General features: G+C 45.3%; 2 protein-coding genes across 3 annotated transcripts; one reads left to right on the top strand and one right to left on the bottom strand.

Annotated features, from left to right (window-relative positions):
* Positions 1 to 149: 149 nt before the first annotated feature.
* cxxc1a (CXXC finger protein 1a) lies at positions 150 to 7,453 on the bottom strand. 2 transcript variants are annotated; one of them, XM_044134668.1, is made up of 14 exons: positions 7,266 to 7,453; positions 6,835 to 6,965; positions 5,766 to 5,866; positions 5,562 to 5,695; positions 5,338 to 5,493; positions 5,001 to 5,183; positions 4,803 to 4,907; positions 4,516 to 4,733; positions 4,242 to 4,449; positions 4,048 to 4,158; positions 3,845 to 3,894; positions 3,652 to 3,748; positions 1,679 to 1,831; positions 150 to 1,517 (listed from the first exon to the last, which is right to left on the bottom strand). In XM_044134668.1, exons 1-14 carry the CDS (start codon positions 7,266 to 7,268, stop codon positions 1,371 to 1,373), a joined length of 1,797 nt encoding a protein of 598 aa, XP_043990603.1. In that variant the 5' UTR covers positions 7,269 to 7,453; the 3' UTR covers positions 150 to 1,370. The 2 variants fall into 2 exon arrangements, with proteins under 2 accessions (XP_043990603.1, XP_043990531.1); XM_044134596.1 differs by lacking the exon at positions 7,266 to 7,453 and adding an exon at positions 7,078 to 7,230.
* Positions 7,454 to 10,562: 3,109 nt separating this feature from the next.
* zgc:113363 (uncharacterized protein LOC791449 homolog) lies at positions 10,563 to 20,052 on the top strand. The gene is made up of 5 exons (XM_044134338.1): positions 10,563 to 10,587; positions 17,108 to 17,235; positions 17,852 to 17,974; positions 18,049 to 18,195; positions 19,574 to 20,052. Exons 2-5 carry the CDS (start codon positions 17,109 to 17,111, stop codon positions 19,828 to 19,830), a joined length of 654 nt encoding a protein of 217 aa, XP_043990273.1. The 5' UTR covers positions 10,563 to 10,587; position 17,108; the 3' UTR covers positions 19,831 to 20,052.
* Positions 20,053 to 20,298: the final 246 nt, after the last annotated feature.

Below are 20,298 nucleotides of genomic sequence, written 5' to 3'. Positions count from 1 at the left end.
TTCATTAAGATTTTCTTTGCCACAAAATATTAACTTTCTAGATATGATGTTTATTATGTATAAAATATATTATGTAAAATATATTCAAACAAATATATTTTCCTTAACTGATAATGAATGAAGTTATCTCCGAACCAGTTAACAGTTTATGAAAGAAAATATGACACTTTGGTCTTTTATTTGCATAAAAATACATAAAATTGTAGCATATTGGTGCAGTAAAATACTGCTTGTGTGTTTTAAGTGAAAATACCTGTTTACATAATTATTTAAAATCTGGGATTACAGGCAGGATCATGGAATTGAGGAAAACTACAGCAGCAGATATGAAAACATGATCAGGTTTATTTGAGCCAATAAAAACCCAGACTCTGGTCACGCATCACTTCCTGTGAGGCAGGAGGAAGCAGCAGGAGAATCTGGACCATGACAAATGGACATCGTAAAAAACACAAAAAACTTTATAATCACAAATATGCCAAAAGTGAAAATCAGAAGTAAAACAATGGAGCTCTCTGATTGGCTGCTGGCTTTTTCCATTGAGGGTATCAGTCAATCTTGCTATGGTCCCAGTAAAAACCCGGATCGTTTTTGGTGGGTTCGTGACTGAGGATTATGGATAATTTGGTCCCCTAAGGTTTAGGCAGCAGCACAAAGAAGTTTCAGCACCAACAAAACCAGGTGACCCAGAACCAGAACCACAGAACCAACAGCCACGAAAACTGGCCATATAAATGTGTACGGCTGGATGTTTTCGACTTTATGACGTTTTATTTGCTAAGTGGATGTTGTCATGGTTACAGAGCAGCTGACAAGGGGATAAACACGGAGCGGCTGCAGGTTCTGGATTCTGACCCGATCCATTCAGACTGCAACCCAGTAGTGTTGATCGCCCCCTGCTGATTGTGGAAATGACCTTTATTGTCCCACAGAGGGAAATTCTGCTGCAGACCGGTTCTAACGGGTCGCTCCAGGTCGGTACCGACCCAGAACATTCAGTACCACATCAACTGGATCCAAGAAATTTAACTTTATGTGAAAATGTAGTGAAAATCTTTCTGTCAGCACCAGAACTGGTTATGTGCAAGCTGCAGTTTGTGGACCAGGATGGTTCGTATCTCCAGAACCAATGAGCCTCCAGAACCAGTTCTGTGAGTTAATCCAGAACCGTCTGCCTACCAGTTCTGGATTGATCATGTATCCGGGTCAGTTCTGGTTGTCTGGTTCTTGAAGTGAAGCCTGGCTGCTGACAGCCTTCTTAGAACGACTAAAACTGTTCCAGGACACAGGCCATCGGTCCAGAAGTCCATCGGTCCAGAAGTCCATCGGTCCAGAAGTCCATCGGTCCAGAAGTCCATCGGTCCGGCCGTCTACCTGTCCTTGGCAGAGCGCAGGTCGGTGGTGATTGGGTCATGCTGGATGGTCTGGTGCAGCATCAGCGCCAGCAGCCCAGCCCGGTTGGTCATCGCCGTCCTCAGGTTCCTCTCCTGCTCAAACAATTCGTCCAGCTTGTACCACTGGTGGACAGACAGAGGACAGAGAGGACAATAAGTGTTTAGAGGAGTTCAGCCTGTGAGATCAGTCCCATCACTGATCCCAACAGAACTACTGGTTTCAACTGAACATCCCCAGGAGGAAGTGTTTCCAGATCTTTTCCAGTGCATTCGGACTTGGTTACCACTCGGACTCGCTCCAGGTCGACCTCGGCCCGCCGCAGCTTCTCCCAGCAGTAGTGCTTGTTGCACTTCCTCTTGGAGACCCGGCAGAACTCTCCAGTGGGCTCAAAGACGTCTTTGACTAGAGGACATCCGCACACCTCATCTGCCGGGACCTGAAACATCAGAAACCATCGGAACAAGGACTTGACTGTGGTAGGATTCCACTCCTGGTTCTGATCCGTTTCCTGCTCACAAAGAAAACCAGGACAGTAATGGACTCAACGAACAACAGAGACAGGTGAAAGACATCTCTGTCGAGGCGGATCAAAGTCTCTCATATCACGCACACAGGCCAAAGCTTTCACATCACACTTTTGCAGTGCGTGCTTTTGGGTCATGCGCTCTTGGTCGTGCTCTCCAAGAAAAACAGTCCAGGAAAATTGGATCAAAACACAGGGAATGAAGAACAAGAGAGACAAGGTGCAGTTGTCAATGCTGGTTGTGTTGTGAATCATGTTCTCGGATTGTTTGACTCCTATAAATTGAATGTTTGTGAAATTGGATGGAACTTTTAAAGTTTCAAAGATGAGTCCCTCCATGCTGAAACTGGTTACAGACTGAAGAGCCAACGCTCCTCTCATTGGTCAGCCAATGAATGATTGGTCATAGTGTCTTGTGACAGCAACCAAGGTTCCACTTTCTGGTGTTGCATTGCAAACCCTCCTGTAGTGCATCTTCATTACGACAGCAAAGTTTCACACGCAGAAATGTCAGTGGAGGACGGCAACGACAATCACCGTCAGGTTCCAGGTGACGGAAATGCAACGTCACCAGACTGGGTCCGATCCTTAATACCCCATACATAAACCATGCAACCATCCATCCATCCATCCAACCATTCAACCATCCAATCATCCATCCAACCATTCATCCATTCAACCATCCATAAACCATCCAATCATCCATCCAACCATTCATCCATTCAACCATCCAACCATTCATCCATTCAACCATCCAACCATCCAACCATTCATCCATTCAACCATCCAACCATTCATCCATTCAACCATCCAACCAACCATCCATCTATCCAACCATCCATCCATCCATCCATCCAACCATTCAACCATCCAACCATCCAACCATCCATCTATCCAACCATCCATCCATCCATCCAACCATTCAACCATCCATCTATCCAACCATCCATCCATTCAACCATCCATCCATCTATCCAATCATCCATCCAACCATTCATCCATTCAACCATCCAACCAACCATCCATCTATCCAACCATCCAACCATTCAACCATCCAACCATCCAACCATTCATCCATTCAACCATCCAACCATTCATCCATTCAACCATCCAACCAACCATCCATCTATCCAACCATCCAACCATCCATCCATCCAACCATCCATCCATCCAACCATTCAACCATACAACCATCCAACCATCCATCCATCCAACCATCCATCTATCCAACCATCCATCCATCCATCCAACCATTCAACCATCCATCTATCCAACCATCCATAAACCATCCAACCATCCATCCAACCAACCATCCATCCAACCATCCATCTATCCAACCATCCAACCATTCAACCATCCATCCATCCAACCATCCAACCATCCATCCATCCAACCATCCATCTATCTAACCATCCATCTATCCAACCATCCATCCATCCAACCATCCATCCATCCAACCATTCAACCATCCATCTATCCAACCATCCATCCATCCAACCATTCAACCATCCATCTATCCAACCATCCAACCATCCATCCATCCAACCATCCATCTATCCAACCATCCATCCATCCATCCATCCAACCATTCAACCATCCATCTATCCAACCATCCATAAACCATCCAACCATCCATCTATCCAACCATCCATAAACCATCCAACCATCCATCCAACCAACCATCCATCCAACCATCCATCCAACCATCCAGGTTTTCATCAGAGTAGACGTACCTTGGGATCTCTGGAATGTTCTGGACACAGAACCTGCAGCCGCTTGCAGTATGTCTTGCTCTGAGGGTTGTAGACGTCACAGAATAGCCGGGTGGCCCTGAGACACGAGGACAGCAGAGACACAGGGACATGTGGGAGAGAGACATGAGGCAACATTAATGTAATGAGACTGGAGGCGGTACAGTGGTCTTACCCTTCGATGCGAGTCGGATACATGGAGCCAAATGAGGTCTGGCTCTCGTACTGTTGGACAGACAGAGACACAGTGAGACAGGAGGACGACCGTTAACGTCCTGGAGGAGCTGCTCTGCTCCCTGGACATGTTCTGAGGGTATGAATACTTCTGGACCATGTGTAAAACCTCAGACAGGCACATGTCTGCCTCTGGAGTCTCACCTTAGCATAGCACCTCTCCATGTGTCGCAGCGCCACCTTGGGGTTGACGGGGTGGCTGCAGGACACACAGAAGATCTGCAGGTCTGTGTCGTCCCCGTCTCCCTCAGCAACCTGGAGACAGTGAGGGACGGGTCAGACATGGACGGGTCAGAGCTGGGCCGGAGGACACCGTTGTGTCTCTCGGCGTATCTCACCTCCTCATCTTGTTGGACCTGCTGCTGCTTGGCGTTGGCGATGATGGTTTCCAGTTCATGGAAACGTTTCTCCATTAGCGTAAGGCGGAGCCTGGCGGCCTGCTGCTCCTTCCTGATTCGCTCCAACTGTCTCCGCCCCATCTCCTCGGCGACACAGGGACTCTGCTGCCACTGCTGGATCCTCTGGGGGAGGATCTCATAGATGCGGCTGCCGATCACAGACAGAGTTAGCTGCTTATCAGGCTACCGGCGCTCGCGCTCAGCTCTCACTCACTTGGCTGCCAGTTTCATGCCGCAGTCCTCTGAGCAGTACTTGGAGCCACATCTTGCCGGTTCAACACAGCCCGGACCCAGACACTGCCTCAAAGCCCCGCCCGCCTCTTTAGCCCCACCCTCTCCTGCACGCTCACTGTGCCGCACACGTTCCCTGTGGCGCTGCTTCACCTTATGGCGCCGAGGTTTCGCCTCCTCTTTGGGAACAGAAACGGACTTCTGCAGGAACAAAGGTGCGTTAGTGACGTCATCGATGACATAATGAATCATGTGATCAAAAGGCTACACCTTTTTCTCCGGTTTCTTGTCTCGTCTCTTCACGTGTTTCACCTTCACCGCCTTCTTCCTCAGAGAGTCTGACTGAGCATCATCTTCCTCCTCGCTGTGCCACACCTGCAGCAGGAAGCCGCATCACGGGACAGAAAGCTGCTGCCTGACATATGATTGGTCAGTTGGTGAATCCCTGATGTCTGATTGGTCACTCACCAGGTCTCTGTATCCAGCTGCTTTGTACTGCTGGTACAGTTCCAGTTCGCTCTCACTGAAACCTTCCTCATCCTCGTCTTCTTCTTCATCATCTTCTGAAAGATGCCCCGCCCCCTTTGCGGACAGGCCCCGCCCCCTGCTGCCACTTCGACTCATCTCCTCGTCTCGAACTCGAAGCATCTTCTGCTCAAAGACAGAAATCATCAGAGCATCATGTTGAACGGGAGGACGTGGCTCCGCCCACCACTGACACATCACGCTGTGATTGGTTGATGAACTAAGGCGGACAACTGAAGATCTGAAAGGCAGAGCTCTGGTTTCCATGCCAACCACGTACCCGAGCTCGGACTTCGCACTGCCGGAGGCGGCATTTCTGCCGGATCTTGTTTGGACCACCGAACTTCTTCATATCTTTGCAGAAGTCGCATTGAGCGCAGTCCTCCGTCCTCAGGCAGGCGTCGCATTCGCCACACATCCGGGCCGAACGCTTGATCTGCGGGCGACAGCGGCGACGGTGAGGCTACAACACCAGGGGGAGCCAGAGAGCAGCGGACCGTCTACCTGAGAACCCCGTCGCCGCTCGATGCTGGCCTGGAGGGCGGAGCTTCGCTCGCCATCCGTTCTGTCGTCCCTCTCAGGCTCCGCCTCCTTGCTCTTTTTCTGACGGTATTTGATCTCCAGAGATGAGTCTCTGTCTGCAAACACACAGCGCTCAGCTGTAAGTGCTGCTCCTGCCAGCAGGGGGCAGGACTGCGCCACACTGACCTCTACAGGACGGGCAGAACCAAACTCGGATGGCTTTGGCTGCTTTTTCCGACACGCCGACGCACTGACCGTGGAACCACTCCGTGCAGCTGTCGCAGCCTCTGAGGCACACACACACACACACACACACACACACACACACACACACACACACACACACACACACACACACACACACACACACACACACACGGGACAACCAGAACCATCTAAACTTCTTGGTTGTGCACAACAGAGATAAACATTTGTGTTCAGACCAGTTTTATTCGGTGATCCATCAGAACCAGAACAATGTCTGCGGTACCAGTAGAAGACATTCAGAACCATGAGGGAAATCCAGAGGGAAAGTGTTTCTGAGCTACATCAGCCATCAGATTTTCGTGTTGGAGGATTTCTCTTTAGTCTTTGGCTGAACACCAGGAGACATTTCTGCTGCTAGTGCTAGGCTAGCATGTTAGCTTTGGTTGTATTTACCCAGAATGCCCTGCACTGTAGTCCACTTCCTGCTTTTAGAGCGGTCTGGTCCACTTTGCGAACCCAGACCGAGGTTTGGAGGACCAGAGGTCAGAGGTCGTTTAGCTTTCACATCTCGCCAAATGGACCGGATTTGACTAGACAAACGGACTGGGATTGAAGCGGATTGAACAGAACTGAACGGAACCGGTTTATGTGGATCAGAACCTCTCCTGGGTCCAGACTCCATGTTGCTGCACAGCCCGGATCCAGGTGTGTTCTGGATCCGAGGATTCAAGGCCAGTCTGGGCCCAGTAGAGGTTCTGGTCCATGTAAAGAACCCGGTTGTTTCATTAGAGTAAAGTTTCTTCTTGTGATGGATCTACAAGTTTCTGAATTCCTCCCGGTCCAGAAAGGTTCTGATCCTCTGGTTCTGGGACAGTGGAGAACTACAGACTCCTCCAGTACCGGTCCGGTTGACCGAGCCGGTAACCGTGGTGTCCCACAGGGAGCCCATCCGGTTTAATCGGATCAGGAACCTGCAGAGGGCTGAATACTTTCTCAAGGTTCTGATCGGGTCCAGTTGGACCTGCAGCTGGTCGGTACAGGTTCTTACATCATGAAGCAGTTGATATCTGGCTTCCGACACACGCAGTAAACCGGAGCGCTGGGCGTTTCCATAGCAACCTCTCCTCCTCCCCGCTGCTCCTCCTCCGGACCCGGTTCGGCTCCTGCTGCCTCCTCAGACTGAAACACAACAAAAACTTCAAAATAAAAGCCCGAGGAAGTTTTCCAGAACCGGAACCATAGGGTTCTGAAGGTTCTAAAGCCGTAAACATATCCAGCCCTCAACATTCACCTATCGGGTTCTGATTCTGTCTGGTTCTGCTGGATCAGTGACGGTTCCCCATCAGGTCCAGATCTGCCTCACAACCAGAACCGAGACGAACTGTGGGGCCACACTGCTCCAGCCAGGCTCGGTTCATTTCTCTCACTGCAGCTCGGTTCGGTTCGGCTGCAGATGTCCGGGTCACTCCGCGGACTTACCATGAGAAGGTTCGGCGGTCCAGCTGCTCCGCTCCAGCCGCAACGTGTTCCGATCCTCCGGTTCCGAACCACAGCCGAACCTGCAGTTCTCTTTGTTTTCACCGCATCTTCATCCTCCTCTTCCTCTGCAGGGAGCAGAACCGAACACAAAGAAGTGCGGCCGAGGCGCCCCCTGGCGGCCGGAGCTCCTCACTGCGGAGGGACGCAAAACAGCAGAATAATAATAATAATAATAATAAAATAATAATAATAATAATAATAATAATAATAATAATAATAATAATAATAGCAAATTTTCATCATCACCATCAAGGTGTCTTCAGGATCACGGTATTAGTAATATTATTAATAATAATTATAATATTAATTAATTTATTATTATTAATTATTATTATTATTATTATTATTATTATTATTATTATTATTATTATTATTATTATTATTATTATTATTATTATTACCTGTAGGCGTTGACATTAGGCCCCGAAAATAGAAATAGAACAGAAAATAGAAATAGTGTTTAATTAATATAATTTTTTTAGCAGAGATTCTCCTGAAGCTTTAGACAGAGCGGTAAAATCTATAGAAATTAATTCAATCTCTACTGTACCTTGAGATTTACGACCAAAAACAAAAAAGAAATGATCATGATTACACCTTTCGTCCACCTGGAGCTCTGGTTCTGTTTCCGGTTCTGTTTCAGACATAAATTTCCCAGGATGCAGCGCTGCAGTCAGCAAATACATTTTCACTGTTTTCAAAAATTATTCTGGGCTGCACAGTGGTGCAGTTGGTAGCACTGTTGCCTTGCAGCAAGAAGGTCCTGGGTTTGATTCCCGGCCCGGGTCTCTGCATGCTGGGTTCTCTGGTTTCATCCCACAGTCCAGAAACAAGACCGTCAGGTTAACTGGTCTCTCCAAACCCGGGGGGGTGTGGGGGAGCTGCAGCTCCTACAGTCTCTCTGGTCCAACAACCTGAATCCAACAGCTGGATCTGGAGAACCGGCCGGTTCTCCAGAGTTCTGCTAATGACCTCATTATTGGACTCAGGTGTGTTGAAGTGGAGAAACAGCTAAAGGTTGCAGCAGACCGGCTCTATCTAGGTGTGTGTGTCAGTGTGTGTATGGTTGTTTGTCTCTGTGTTGCCCTGTCCAGGTGACCCCGCCTCTCGCCCGAATCGTTTGCTGGAGAGGCAGCAGCTCCTCCTGACCCCACTGGATAAAGGATGTTAGAAGATGGATGGATAAATGATTCTAAGATGTTTTATGGATAAAACATTTAGTTTTATTAGAGGTTGAGATTTGGACTGAATTTGCAGTTGAGTAGATTTTTAAAAAATCTAATTTATAGTGTTTGAACTGAAAACTGTCAAATCTGGCAACCCTGCCGAATGGCGCCATGTTTGTTTTTTTATGAGCGTGAGGCGCATGCGCCATGCTGGATGGAATTACGTTCCCTTTTCTAAATGAGTGTTGGGGTCAGATGAGACGCGCTGACATCCATCCATCCATCCTGGGATTAAAAACGACCGTTTCTGCTCGTGACTCCCAGCTGCTGCTGATCCGCCTGCGTGGCCAGCAGGCCGCCATGTTTGAAATCACTGCCTTTGTTATTCGGGTCGTGATGTTTCGGAAACCTTTTTCCAAGCTGTTCGTTTGTCCCTGATGAAGTCATCGACAGGTTTGGCTGCTGAAATATCCGAGGAGAAATTAATATTAAGAAATATTGATTAAGTGGATCTATGATCAAGCCGATCCTTCAAATGTAGGTCTGATGGGGGACCAGAAGACATTACTGTTACCATGGTTACTGTTATGTCTGTAGCTTCTGGAGGATGAATTAATCACTTTTTCTCATTTTCTTTTTCTTCTACATTATTTAGCTTTTTGCTGTCGGTCGTTTTCTCTCCACCCTGTCTGGCCTTCTGATTGGCTGGCTGCTTCCTGGAGGAGGGCATCAGCTGGCATGATGCTGCCATCACCGAACCATTGTGCCTGTTGGTTTCCTTCCATGACCCTAGAACAGTGTTTCTCAATTCCGGTCCTCAGGAATTCCCTGCATGTTTTAGGTGTTTTCCTTCTGCCACACCTGGATTGAATCTTTGGGTGATTAACAGGCTCCTGCAGGACTTGATGGCTGCAGAAGACGTCATGCAATCATTTGAATCAGCTGTTCTGGTGTAGAGGCACATCTAAAACATGCAGAACAGGGACTGGAATTGAAAAGCACTGCTCTAGAAAGTTCTCCTGGCCTGTTGCTGTGTCTCTGCTCCAGTTCTGAGCCCGGTTCTGGTCGTGATGGAGGTTTCCTGCTGTTGGAGGGGAGTTCTTCATCTCCACTGTCTCCACATGCATGTTCATGTACATCGGGACAACGTTAGGTCTGCTGTTTGACGGTGTCTTGATGTTAAAGGTTGTTGCTGATTATCGTGACCGGGACGAACCAGCTGCAGTTCTGAATGTGTCCAGCAGGGGGAAGCAGAGAGTCAGTAAAGCCTCTGAAGCAGAACTCTGGGTTTAACCGGATCCAACAGAGAAACATCTGGAGCAGCAGAAGAAGAAGAGCTGGAGGCTCCCTGACAGCTCGGAGTGACACTCAGAGGATTTAGGCCCGCAGAACCAGAACTCAGCAGAACCAGAACTCAGCAGAACCAGAACTCAGGAGACCCATCAGCAGGTTTTGGTTTCCAGATTATAAAGAATAAAAATATTCCAGTCCTGAAGCTCTCATGGCTTCCTCTGTTCCTGTTGCACTTTTCTCTACCACACTTCTTTCTTCCACCCAACTTTCTGCCTGCTGAATAAAGCACTCTCCCTCCTGCACCTTGACCTCCAGGCAGCTGGACGTCTGTCCAATCAGGAGTTTTCTCAGAAAACGCGGCTTGAAAATAAAATCTCTTTCATTGGTGTTTTGTTTTAATTTCCTGAGAAGCTGACCTTTGACCTTTCATTCTGTGTTTTACATCCTGAATGTTTCTGTTGTCATGTTCAATGCTCTGACCCAGAATCTGAAAATAAATCGCTGAGTTTCATTTCTATCACAGTTTCACCTTCTGAATGAAATTAATGATTTGAGTTATAACAATAATTATTATTATTATATAAATTATAATATTAATATTATTATTGAGAGGCAGCAGAACGTTTTAACAGCCTTTGTCCGAGACAGGAACCTGTGTGTGTGTGTGTGTGTGTGTGTGTGTGTGTGTGTGTGTGTGTGTGTGTGTGTGTGTGTGTGTGTGTGTGTGTGTGTGTGTGTGTGTGTAAGGGAAGCGCAGCCCCCTGAGCTCCTCAGTCAGCCTCAGACCCGGAGCGCCGCTGCAGGTCAGTTTCACTTTTCTACATTTTTCGGTTTTTCTGGATTCTGATTTTGGAGCTTCCGGTTGTTTTCCTGCTGAACGCAGAAAGTTCTGTTGTTCCGGTCCAGAACCCGCAGGTTTCTGGAACATTTTGTGTTTTCACATCTGGTGGTCAGACTCTGTTTCAGCCTGGAGTAAAAGCTGAACCGGTCCAGAACCGGAACCGTTCGGGGTTTCTAACAGCCTCGAAACGGTTTCATTCTCCGCTCTGAGTCTGAACGAACCCAACAGAACCGGGCTGTTCTGTCTTCATCGGAAGAAGTTTCACAGTGAAAAATTTACTGCAATAATTTGGTTTATTTATGGGAAAAATAAGGGTCCATATTTTGACCATGTTACACTGTAAAAAATGAATTTAGGGGGTTATCACATCAAGAAAAGAATATCATGTACTTTTAACTAAATAATTTCATGTTTCCAACAAAAACGTGATACGTGATCACGTTGAGATAACATGATTCATTATAGTCAGACCAACGGTGTAGGTTTGGTCAAAGTTTTGGTGGGACCTTATAACTTACTGACCGGGGGAGGGGGGGGGCACCACATTGGCTTAATAACCCCTCCCCCAACCATAGCCATAACTTGATCATACATCTTGTGTATACAACCAGATACAGTCATACTCAGCAGATCAGTTCAAGAACATTTTACTTTTCAAAATTCCTATTCTACCTCACATTCAGTGCTGACCTTACTAAACACCGGACTTTACAACAAATGCGTTGCGTGATAGAAATCTAACTTATGGGTCCACTCACTGTACTGACAGCCGAGGTAGCGAAATAACTTCTAATGTCTGTCGTCCTTTTCTCTTTTGGTCTCGGAGACTCATAATAAATGTCAAACTCAGAAGGAGACGCGTTCACTTTCAGCTCCATGGACCAAGTTTCCGGTCCGCGTGTCCAGCTGGCCGCCGCCTGTTGCAGCCAATCAAAGAACGTAGATCCACGATCTTTGAGCCAATAGCGGGTCGTCATAGTTCATAACAGCGAATTTTAAAATGAATGCTACCACTGCGTAGTATATTGAAATGTTAAACTAATCAATGTAGATTTTTGTTTATTTATTTTGTTTTTGTTAAAAAATACATACGGTATGTTTTTTTTTAAATTAATATGGCAAAAATTGGTCGGGACTATTTTATATCCCTTGAATATCGGTCGACATGTCAGGACCGTCCAGACCCAAACCTACCCATGGGTCAGACTTCAAAGCTGAAGGAGAGTCCAAATTAATTTCTCCATGTCATTCTGCTTTTATCTCTGATAAGAATATTAAGAAACCAATTCAATAATCTTTCAATTTATCTGGAGAAACAAAACTCACTATTTAAGACGATCTGATCTTATTACAGATTATGATAAAGGAGGAATTAGAGCTTTAGATTCTGAGGCTCTGATTGGCTCATTTAGAATAAATTGAAGATCTTTTTGTCTCATTCCAACTCAATGTGGTTTCATATCAATAAATCTATATTTAATAAACTCGGTGGCTTGGATTTCCTGCTTAAATGTGATTTTGAATTAACCAAGATTAATATGACACTGTCTAATTTTCACAAGCAAGTTTTACATTTTTGGAAAATGATATTTAACCACAACTTTCCCCCACATGGATCTGTAGTGTGGAATAACAGATCAATATTGATAAATAGAAAATCTATTTTTAAAACTGACTGGTATGAAAAAGGTATTTTATTTGTAACTGACTTAATGGATAGTAATGGTGTTTTATTAAATCATAGAGATCTGAACTGTTCTTGTAATGAATATTTAAAAGTATGTAAATTTATTCCTGTAGCTCTGATCAAAACACCTTCAGATATTCAGATGTTACTTCATCTTTACCCAGAATGACAGTGTGACTGATACAAAGTGCAACAATGTTCTGCTTGTGACAACCTTCAAATCTAAATTATTAATGATTACAATAATAATATCTTGATAACAACCAATCTGTCTAGAATTGAGAAGATGTTCTCCAAGTATGTAAAATGGCCGATTTCACCAAAGGTTAAAGAAACTCACTTCAAAATTTATCACCATTTTTATCCAGTGGTTGAATTTTTACACAAAAGATTTAAATTTGATTCAACATGTTGTATCTTTTGTGATTGTCCAGAAGAATCCAATAATCATCCTTTTTCTTTTAAACTATGGAGAGACATTAAAAATTGGTTGTCCCTTAAAATTGAAGACATTCCTGAGATAATCATCACCCACATTTTATATTATATTGATGGCCTTGATAGTAAAATATCTGACATGGTTAATATTATCTTTTTACTTGTTAAATATCACATACTCTGCTGTAAATGGAGAGGTTTTACTCCTTGTTTGGATTTTTTTCTTAACCAATTTAAACTTTATTACTCCTCACTGAAACATTTGAAATCTGTTTCTGCAAGAAAAGTAACTGTCAGTATCTCAACTTTTCTTTTGTTTTAAAATTCTGCTCTATTATTATTCATTTGTCTTAATGTTTTATGTGTTTGTCTTTAGTTTTAGCTCCTTGTTTCTGTTTTTGTTTAATTTTTCTATCTATGTTGCAATGTTCTTGCACCTCATCGAGTCTTTGTATACAGTTTGTTCAATAAAAAATAAGATTCATTTCCCTCCAAAGAGGGTCTAGCGAGATTATGGAAATCACACAACATCACAGTTTTGCGCCTGGGAAAACTTCAAGGCGGTTTTAGTTACACGTTAAACTGTAGATATTTGTTTTTGTGTGCAGGAAACTGTTGGCATTTAAGAACTGCACTGAAACAAATGTCTGTAAAAACTACAGCGTGAAAATACAGCTTTTTATTGTGATCTGAAATACTTAGGGAAAGTTTATGGGACGTGTTTGGACCGCTGGATCACCTGCGAAAAAGTACAGATGTACCGTAAATCTGTAGCGCATTGCATTGGGAGAGTTTTACCGGCTGGAGGCGAACAATGACTCACCGGGTAAGTACTTTTTAAAAAATATTATATTGTAGTTCTGTGTACAAAAATATATTTTATGTGCTTATATTGAGCTACTCTTGCTAAAGCTAACTCTAGTTATTTCTCAGCTAACACAAGTCCTTTTGGGAGTCAAACTCCCGTCCTGGAGGTTCGCTGTCCTGCAGCGTTTAGATGTTCTTCTGCTGCACCTGAACAGAATAATCAGGTCATTAAGGTTCTGGAGAACCGATCCACACCAGGAGGAGGAAATCAAACCGGTTCATTCCAGGGTTTTGTAGCTGTGGCTCATCTAAAACCTGCAGGACGGACTGGAGGACTGGAGTCTGACAGCTGTGATGTAGGAGATGCAGATGGAGACGTTCTGGTCTTTGTTTGAGGGTAGCATGTCTCAACGGTTTGTTTGTTTGGGACTGTCAACGTTAAGGCGTTAGTGAACGCGATTAACCAGAATATTTTAATGCGTTAATAATACATAACAGATCAATCCAACCATCTGTCTCTCTCTCCCACGGAGGGTTATCTAGTTCAGTGGTTCCTAATTCCAGTCCTCAGACCCCCCCACCCTCCCTGCATGTTTTAGATGTTTCCCTTCTGCCACACCTGGATTGAATCTTTGGGTGATTAACAGGCTCCTGCAGGACTTGGTGGCTGCAGAAGATGTCATGCAATCATTTGAATCAGCTGTTCTGGTGTAGAGGCAAATTTAAAACATGCAGGGGGGGTGGGGGGGCCTGAGGACTGGAACTGGGAAACACTGATCTAGTTCACAGCAACACGTTACACACGGGGAGCTACGAACAGCGAAATAGTTTTCCTGCGACTGCAAACAGCAACAAGAGTTAAACAGTTTCAACTTTCTCTTGTTGGGTCTTCAGTCAACATTGTGCACATCTAGTTCACTGGCCTGCAGTTTCATGTGCACTATTTACACCGGATTTCACATGAATGTAGAGGAACATTTGAAAACCAACGTTTAAAACAAACTCAGTTTCTATAAACCTTCCTGAATGTAAAAACCTGGAAAACTAACATGGTTGGTTTGAGACAAAACATTTAGTCAGAATGTGGATGTTTGATATCATAATAGAGTGTTATTAGATCTATAAAATAGATCTAATAACATAGATCTTATCTATCAGTTGGTACCACTTGTGTATAGAGGAGTAAATTTCTCTTAGTTGCTGTTGAGAATGAGAGATTACAAACTCAAGATAATTGTTTGGATTTTAAATTGTTGCCGTGCAACAAGAGAGGTTTGTACAGCTGTGTGCATATTTATATTATAATAATACAAAGTTAGGCATCATGATTAATTGTGATTAATCAGCCAGTGGCAGATTCTGCTATGGTCAACACGGGCAACCGCCCAGGGCGGCATCTTATGGGGGTGATAAGTCCGACCCCTCACCGCCCTCACCGCCCCAGATTGTCCAAATGTCCGTGTCTCACTGTGACGTCTGTCCTGCTGTCCAAAGACTGATGGATGGAAGACATAGAGAGATGTTACCATCTTACTGTATCTACCAGCTTTAGGTCTATAGATGGAGGAACAGAGAGTCGACAGAAACACAGAACATCAGAATGAATCTGTCTGTGGAAATGTCTCTGTGTACCTGAGTATTAAATTAAAACTATCACTGAACCTTGTTATTTTTCAGGAAACAGCATCAGCAGCTCCTTCTGGCTCCTGGAGTTTTGTTTCATAGGTGAGAACTATTTCAGTAATGCCTTTACAAAACATATTTAGTATTTCACAGGCATCTAATCTAAAAATGTAATAAGTACTTAAAAACAAAAGGATCATTTTAAACTGTCTCCATCTGTTTCTAGGGATTCATTGGCCTCAACGTAGAGAGAAGAACAAACAGATACAGAACTCAGCAGGAACCTGCATGAATCCATCCTCCTCCTTCAGGAACCAAATCAACGTTTAAAATGGGAAAATTACACATTTACACACAATCACTTCTCTTCCTCCATCTGTCTGTCTGTCTGTCTGTCTGTCTGTCTGTCTGTCTGTCTGTCTGTCTGTCTGTCTGTCTGTCTGTCCGTCCGTCCGTCCGTCCGTCCGTCTGTCTGTCTGTCTGTCTGTCTGTCTGTCTGTCTGTCTGTCTGTCTGTCTGTCTGTCTGTCTGTCTGTCTGTCTGTCTGTCTGTCTGTCTGTCCACTAAATCTTTCCTTTTCTTCCTGTCTCTTTAACTGATATGAATGCAGGTTGGAAACTTTGACATTTTGTTTTAGTAAAGATTATTTAATTCATTAATTGTATTTAATGTCATATTATCATGATTGTGAATTTATCAGTCATATTTTTCACTTTGGTTGCAACACTTTGACTTCTGTGTAACAAGCAAATATTGTTGCTGTAAAATCCTGTATTTAGTTTTGCTTCTGTTTGTCAGATTGAAATTGACAATAAAATCAAGTGATTTTAAAATATACATGTTATATTTTTTGTGAGTTTAGTAAATTAAGTTGTAAGTTCAGATTCATGAACTGCTGTAAAATAAAAACGTTTTGTAATTGTGACTAATGGAAAGAGTTTTTTCTCTGCAGTTCTTCTACTTGTTGGATGTTGTTTCTATCCAAACTATTAATGTAATTAAATCAAGGAAAGGATTTTCACAAGATTAAATAACTTTCTGTCAGCATGAAGCATGTTTGTTGAGCTAACTTAATTTTCATAAGTTGGATCAACTTAATAAATAGTGTGAAGGTTTCACTGTAAAAAAAAGTTGGTTTCAACTAAATTTGCATTAATCTTAGTCAAGTAAATTATTTGGTCCAAAGTGTTGCAATTAGTTGGGCTGGTTCTATTAAATTACATCGGGTCCAACTACAGTAAACGAGTTGAATCAACCTTAATAAATGAAGTTGAACTAACTCATTTTATTTAAATAGCAACAGAATCACATGCTGCTGAAATAAAGCAAACTAATACAGCGGTACAGCAGCCGCTCCGTTCGCCCTCATTCATGAACCCAGAGATAGTTAAACTCCTCCTCTCGAGGCAGGACGTCCCCCCCGACCCGGAGGACGACCTCTGACCTTTGGAGGCCCCGATCCTCATCCCCACTCCGAACCGCTCCAGTAACGCTGTAGATCACGACCCGACGAGGCCAGTAGGACGACAACTTCCACATAAAGAGACCCTGAGGTCACCCTGAGGTCACCCTGAGGTCACCCTGAGGTCACCAGAACCTGTGACAACGAGCAACCATGGCAGAGTGCAACTCAGAGCAACCGGTCCAACTCTGACTGGAAACGAGCCCGACTTCCTGCCGGCGATGTGGAGCAAATCCATCCATCCATTTTCTGTTCACCCTTCGTCCCTCATGAGGTCGGGAGGGTTGCTGGTTCCTCTCCAGCTGCGTCCCGGGTGAGAGGCGGGGTCACGGGGTCACCCTGGACAGGTCGCCAGTCTGTCGCAGTGCGGAGCAAATATTTCTGAAATATTTGCTTTAGGAAAGATGTGCAGCACAGGAAAAATAATAATAATTCTAATAATAATGTGTGTTTTGTTTGTGACAGGATGGATGCGACTTCTCTCTGCAGTGTCTCTGGCGGCACAGAGGGCGGAGCTTCCAAGCATCCTAACCAATCAGAATCCGTCTCAGAGCAGCCAGTGGCCAATGGGAAGCTTCCGCATCACTGCACAGGTGAGAGAAACTGAACGCGACCTGATTGGTTGAAAGGGGAACCAGGATGAGGTCAGACCAGCTCAGAAACAGAACCGGGTCAAACACAGAGTCCAGGTTGATTCTCACTTCCCTTCAGAGCGCCGTCTGGGATTTCTCCCATTGACTGAAATTCCTCTGTCTGAATTTGAAGCGGCCAATCAGAGACCAACAGGAGGCGTCATGAAGCATGATGCTGCGTTTGTAGTTTGGAGGTGGAGGAAGTAAAACAAACTGTTCAGTCCTTATATGGAGCAGCTGCAGCAACAGGGAGGTTTAAAGGGCCGGAGTCGTGTAAATTCACATAACAACTGAAGGTAACACTGTGACTGGAGTTTACCATAAAATGCTTTTACACATTTAGTTTCTGGTTTTTACACAACGCTAAGTTTCCGCTTAGCTTCCTGCAGTATTACATGATATATTTATGTAAGAAAACTAACAATTGTTTTCCTCACTGTCTGAAGTGAAATCAAACCAAACTTTTCTTGTTTTAGTTAGAATTATCAAAATTAATTCTACTTGCTAAAAGCCAGAAAACTTGGCGCGAACATGGAGAACGAAGAACGACTGAACGACGCTTCCTGTTTCCGTACAGGTGAGGCTCCGCCCCCCGCCTCTGATAGGCTGCAGGAAGCCGACAGCAGCGATGAATCTTTGACCGACAGCTTCTCCACCAAGGACGTCTCTCGCCTTCTCCCTGCCTCCCACAGACAGAGAGGTGAGCAGCCCCGCCCCCTCCCTCAGGCTGAAGGTCACCTGTGAGGTCATGTGAGGTCATCTGTTATGTCCCAGGTGTGGTCAGCTCATCAGAGGCTCCCATTGGCTGCCCTCCGCCCCCCACCTGCAGCCCAGCCACCAGTGGGAGGCGCCTGCCGTCGACCAAGAGCCACGCCTCCTTGAAGACGGACGCCGCCCACATCAAGGAAGTGGCTGGAAACGGTGAGCCAATCAGAATGAAGCTTATGAGCAGAGGTCGCCCCAGAGGCTGGGAGGACAGAGCCTGGTTCTGGTCCAGACAGGTGACATCATAACCACCGACCAATCAGAGGCTGAAGCTCATCATGGAGAGTTGAGCAGAAAGTTGAGTGGAAGGATGAAAGCCCAGTGAGATCCTGAACGTTGGTGCTCAACAGCAGGAGGTTCTGGAGGTCAGGCAGGCCGCCGGGTTTGACCCGGTTCCCCTCTCCGGATGGACAGGAAGCTGGTCAGGAAAAACAGTGATCTGGAGGGTCCAGTGAGCCGGAACCGGGCCAGAACCTCTGTTCTACTGGGTCAGAGTCAGGCGTGAGATGTTTCAGAACCAGAAACCAGAGAGCTGAGTCCCAGACACTCTGAGGACGACCAGCAGAACCAGCAGAACCAGCAGAACCAGCAGAACCAGTGAGGAGGATCCCAGTTCTTCTGTCTGAGCGTCGGCGGCTCATGATTCCTGAAAACACAAAAAGTTCTGGAGTCTGCTGGACTCACACTTTGGACTGACGGGTTCCGGGAGGTTCTGGCTGACGCTCCAGGACTTATTGATTAACCTTCCAGAACTTTTCAGAACGTCCCAGAATGTTCTGGATCGTTCTGAAACGTTTCCACCCGCCAGAGAAAGTCGCTGCAGCAGGTTTTCTGTTCCTTCGCTCGTCGCTGGAACAAAAACAGAAAATCAACTCGAAGCTTATCAGCTGCAGCCAGACGGTGGCTGAGCCTCCCATCAGCTCCGGGTCACACCCACAGAACCAGAACCAGAACCAGAACCAGACAGCAAAGCTGCAAGGAGCTTCTTTTCTGCGGCCCCGGGCCAGGAGCCACCAAGGTTAAAAACTTGGTCGTTAAACTGGAAGTTGTCAGATTTAAAGTCCAAAGCCCTTTTTATATTTTTAATAATATACAGATTTCATTTAAACAAAGGAAAAAAAATCACAAAAAATCAATTTTTGCATATTTGTTATGAAATTCCTCCGTCTTTGTAGTTTAAATTTGCCAGCAGGCTGATGTCAATGTTTCCTGTTTCGGGACGTGTCCTGGTGGGCCGGAGGGACAAACTGACACAGGAAGTGATTACAGAGAAAATGAAGGAAAAACTGCAAATGAGACCAAATGTGAAACATTTCTGCCTCCATAAATGTGATTAAAAGTGAAATAAGAAAAGCATCATATCTGATTCTCCTCTGCGCTAATGAAGCATCTTTGTTTTCAGATGTTTTCTTCTGAATTGAAATGTTTTCAAACACTTTGAAAACATTTAAAAGTTTTTAAGGAACTTTAAATCTAAACTTTCTTACATGTTAAGTTCCTTGAAATGTAAGAAACTTTCCCGATTGTCCTGCAGACTGCTGCGTCCACTGCCTGCTGGCCTGCCTGTTCTGTGAGCTGCTGTCCATGTGCTCGGCGCTGGGGGAGTGTCTGACCTGCGGCGTGGGCGGAGCCAGTTGCTGCGACGGCGCGGCGTGCTGCTGCTGCGTGGAGGCGGCCGGGGAGGCGGCGTGCCAGGCGGTGTTGGACTGCGGGATGCTGGAAAACTGCTGCGCGTCGTCTGACTGCCTGGAGGTCTGCTTGGAGTGCTGCGCCATCGTCTTCCCTTCGTAGGACGGCCAATCAGGGGAAGCCTGGATGATGATGTCACAGCAAAGGACAGAAACCCTTGGATTTGTTTGGTTGGTCTGAACGATCCGCATCCCGTTTGGATCTGGGATCAGCACAAAGGTTCTCCGACCGGAACATAGAAGGAGAAGCAAGGAGCCGACTGTAGCGACAAATATTTATTCTGAAAAATATGAATGAAAAATAAAGACACAGTTTTAAAACCTTGTTTGTCTAACGCCTTTCTCCAGTGGGCAGGTCGCCAGGTTGTCGCAGGGCATTGTTTTTATAAATAAAGTCTCTCTGGGGTCAAAGGTCAAAGAGCCAAATCTGATAAATTAGGTTAATTTTGTATTATTTGCATGTGATCATGTTAGCATGTTAGCATGTTAGCATGTTAGCATGCCATGTCAGAAACATCTGGAGCTGCAGCCAGATGTTGGTAGATTGATTCTGTTACAGTGAGAATTTATC

Source organism: Gambusia affinis, linkage group LG01 (genome assembly GCF_019740435.1).
Source record: "Gambusia affinis linkage group LG01, SWU_Gaff_1.0, whole genome shotgun sequence".
In the NCBI taxonomy this organism is placed as follows: domain Eukaryota; kingdom Metazoa; phylum Chordata; class Actinopteri; order Cyprinodontiformes; family Poeciliidae; genus Gambusia; species Gambusia affinis.
This window is presented reverse-complemented; position numbering and strand designations above follow the sequence as displayed.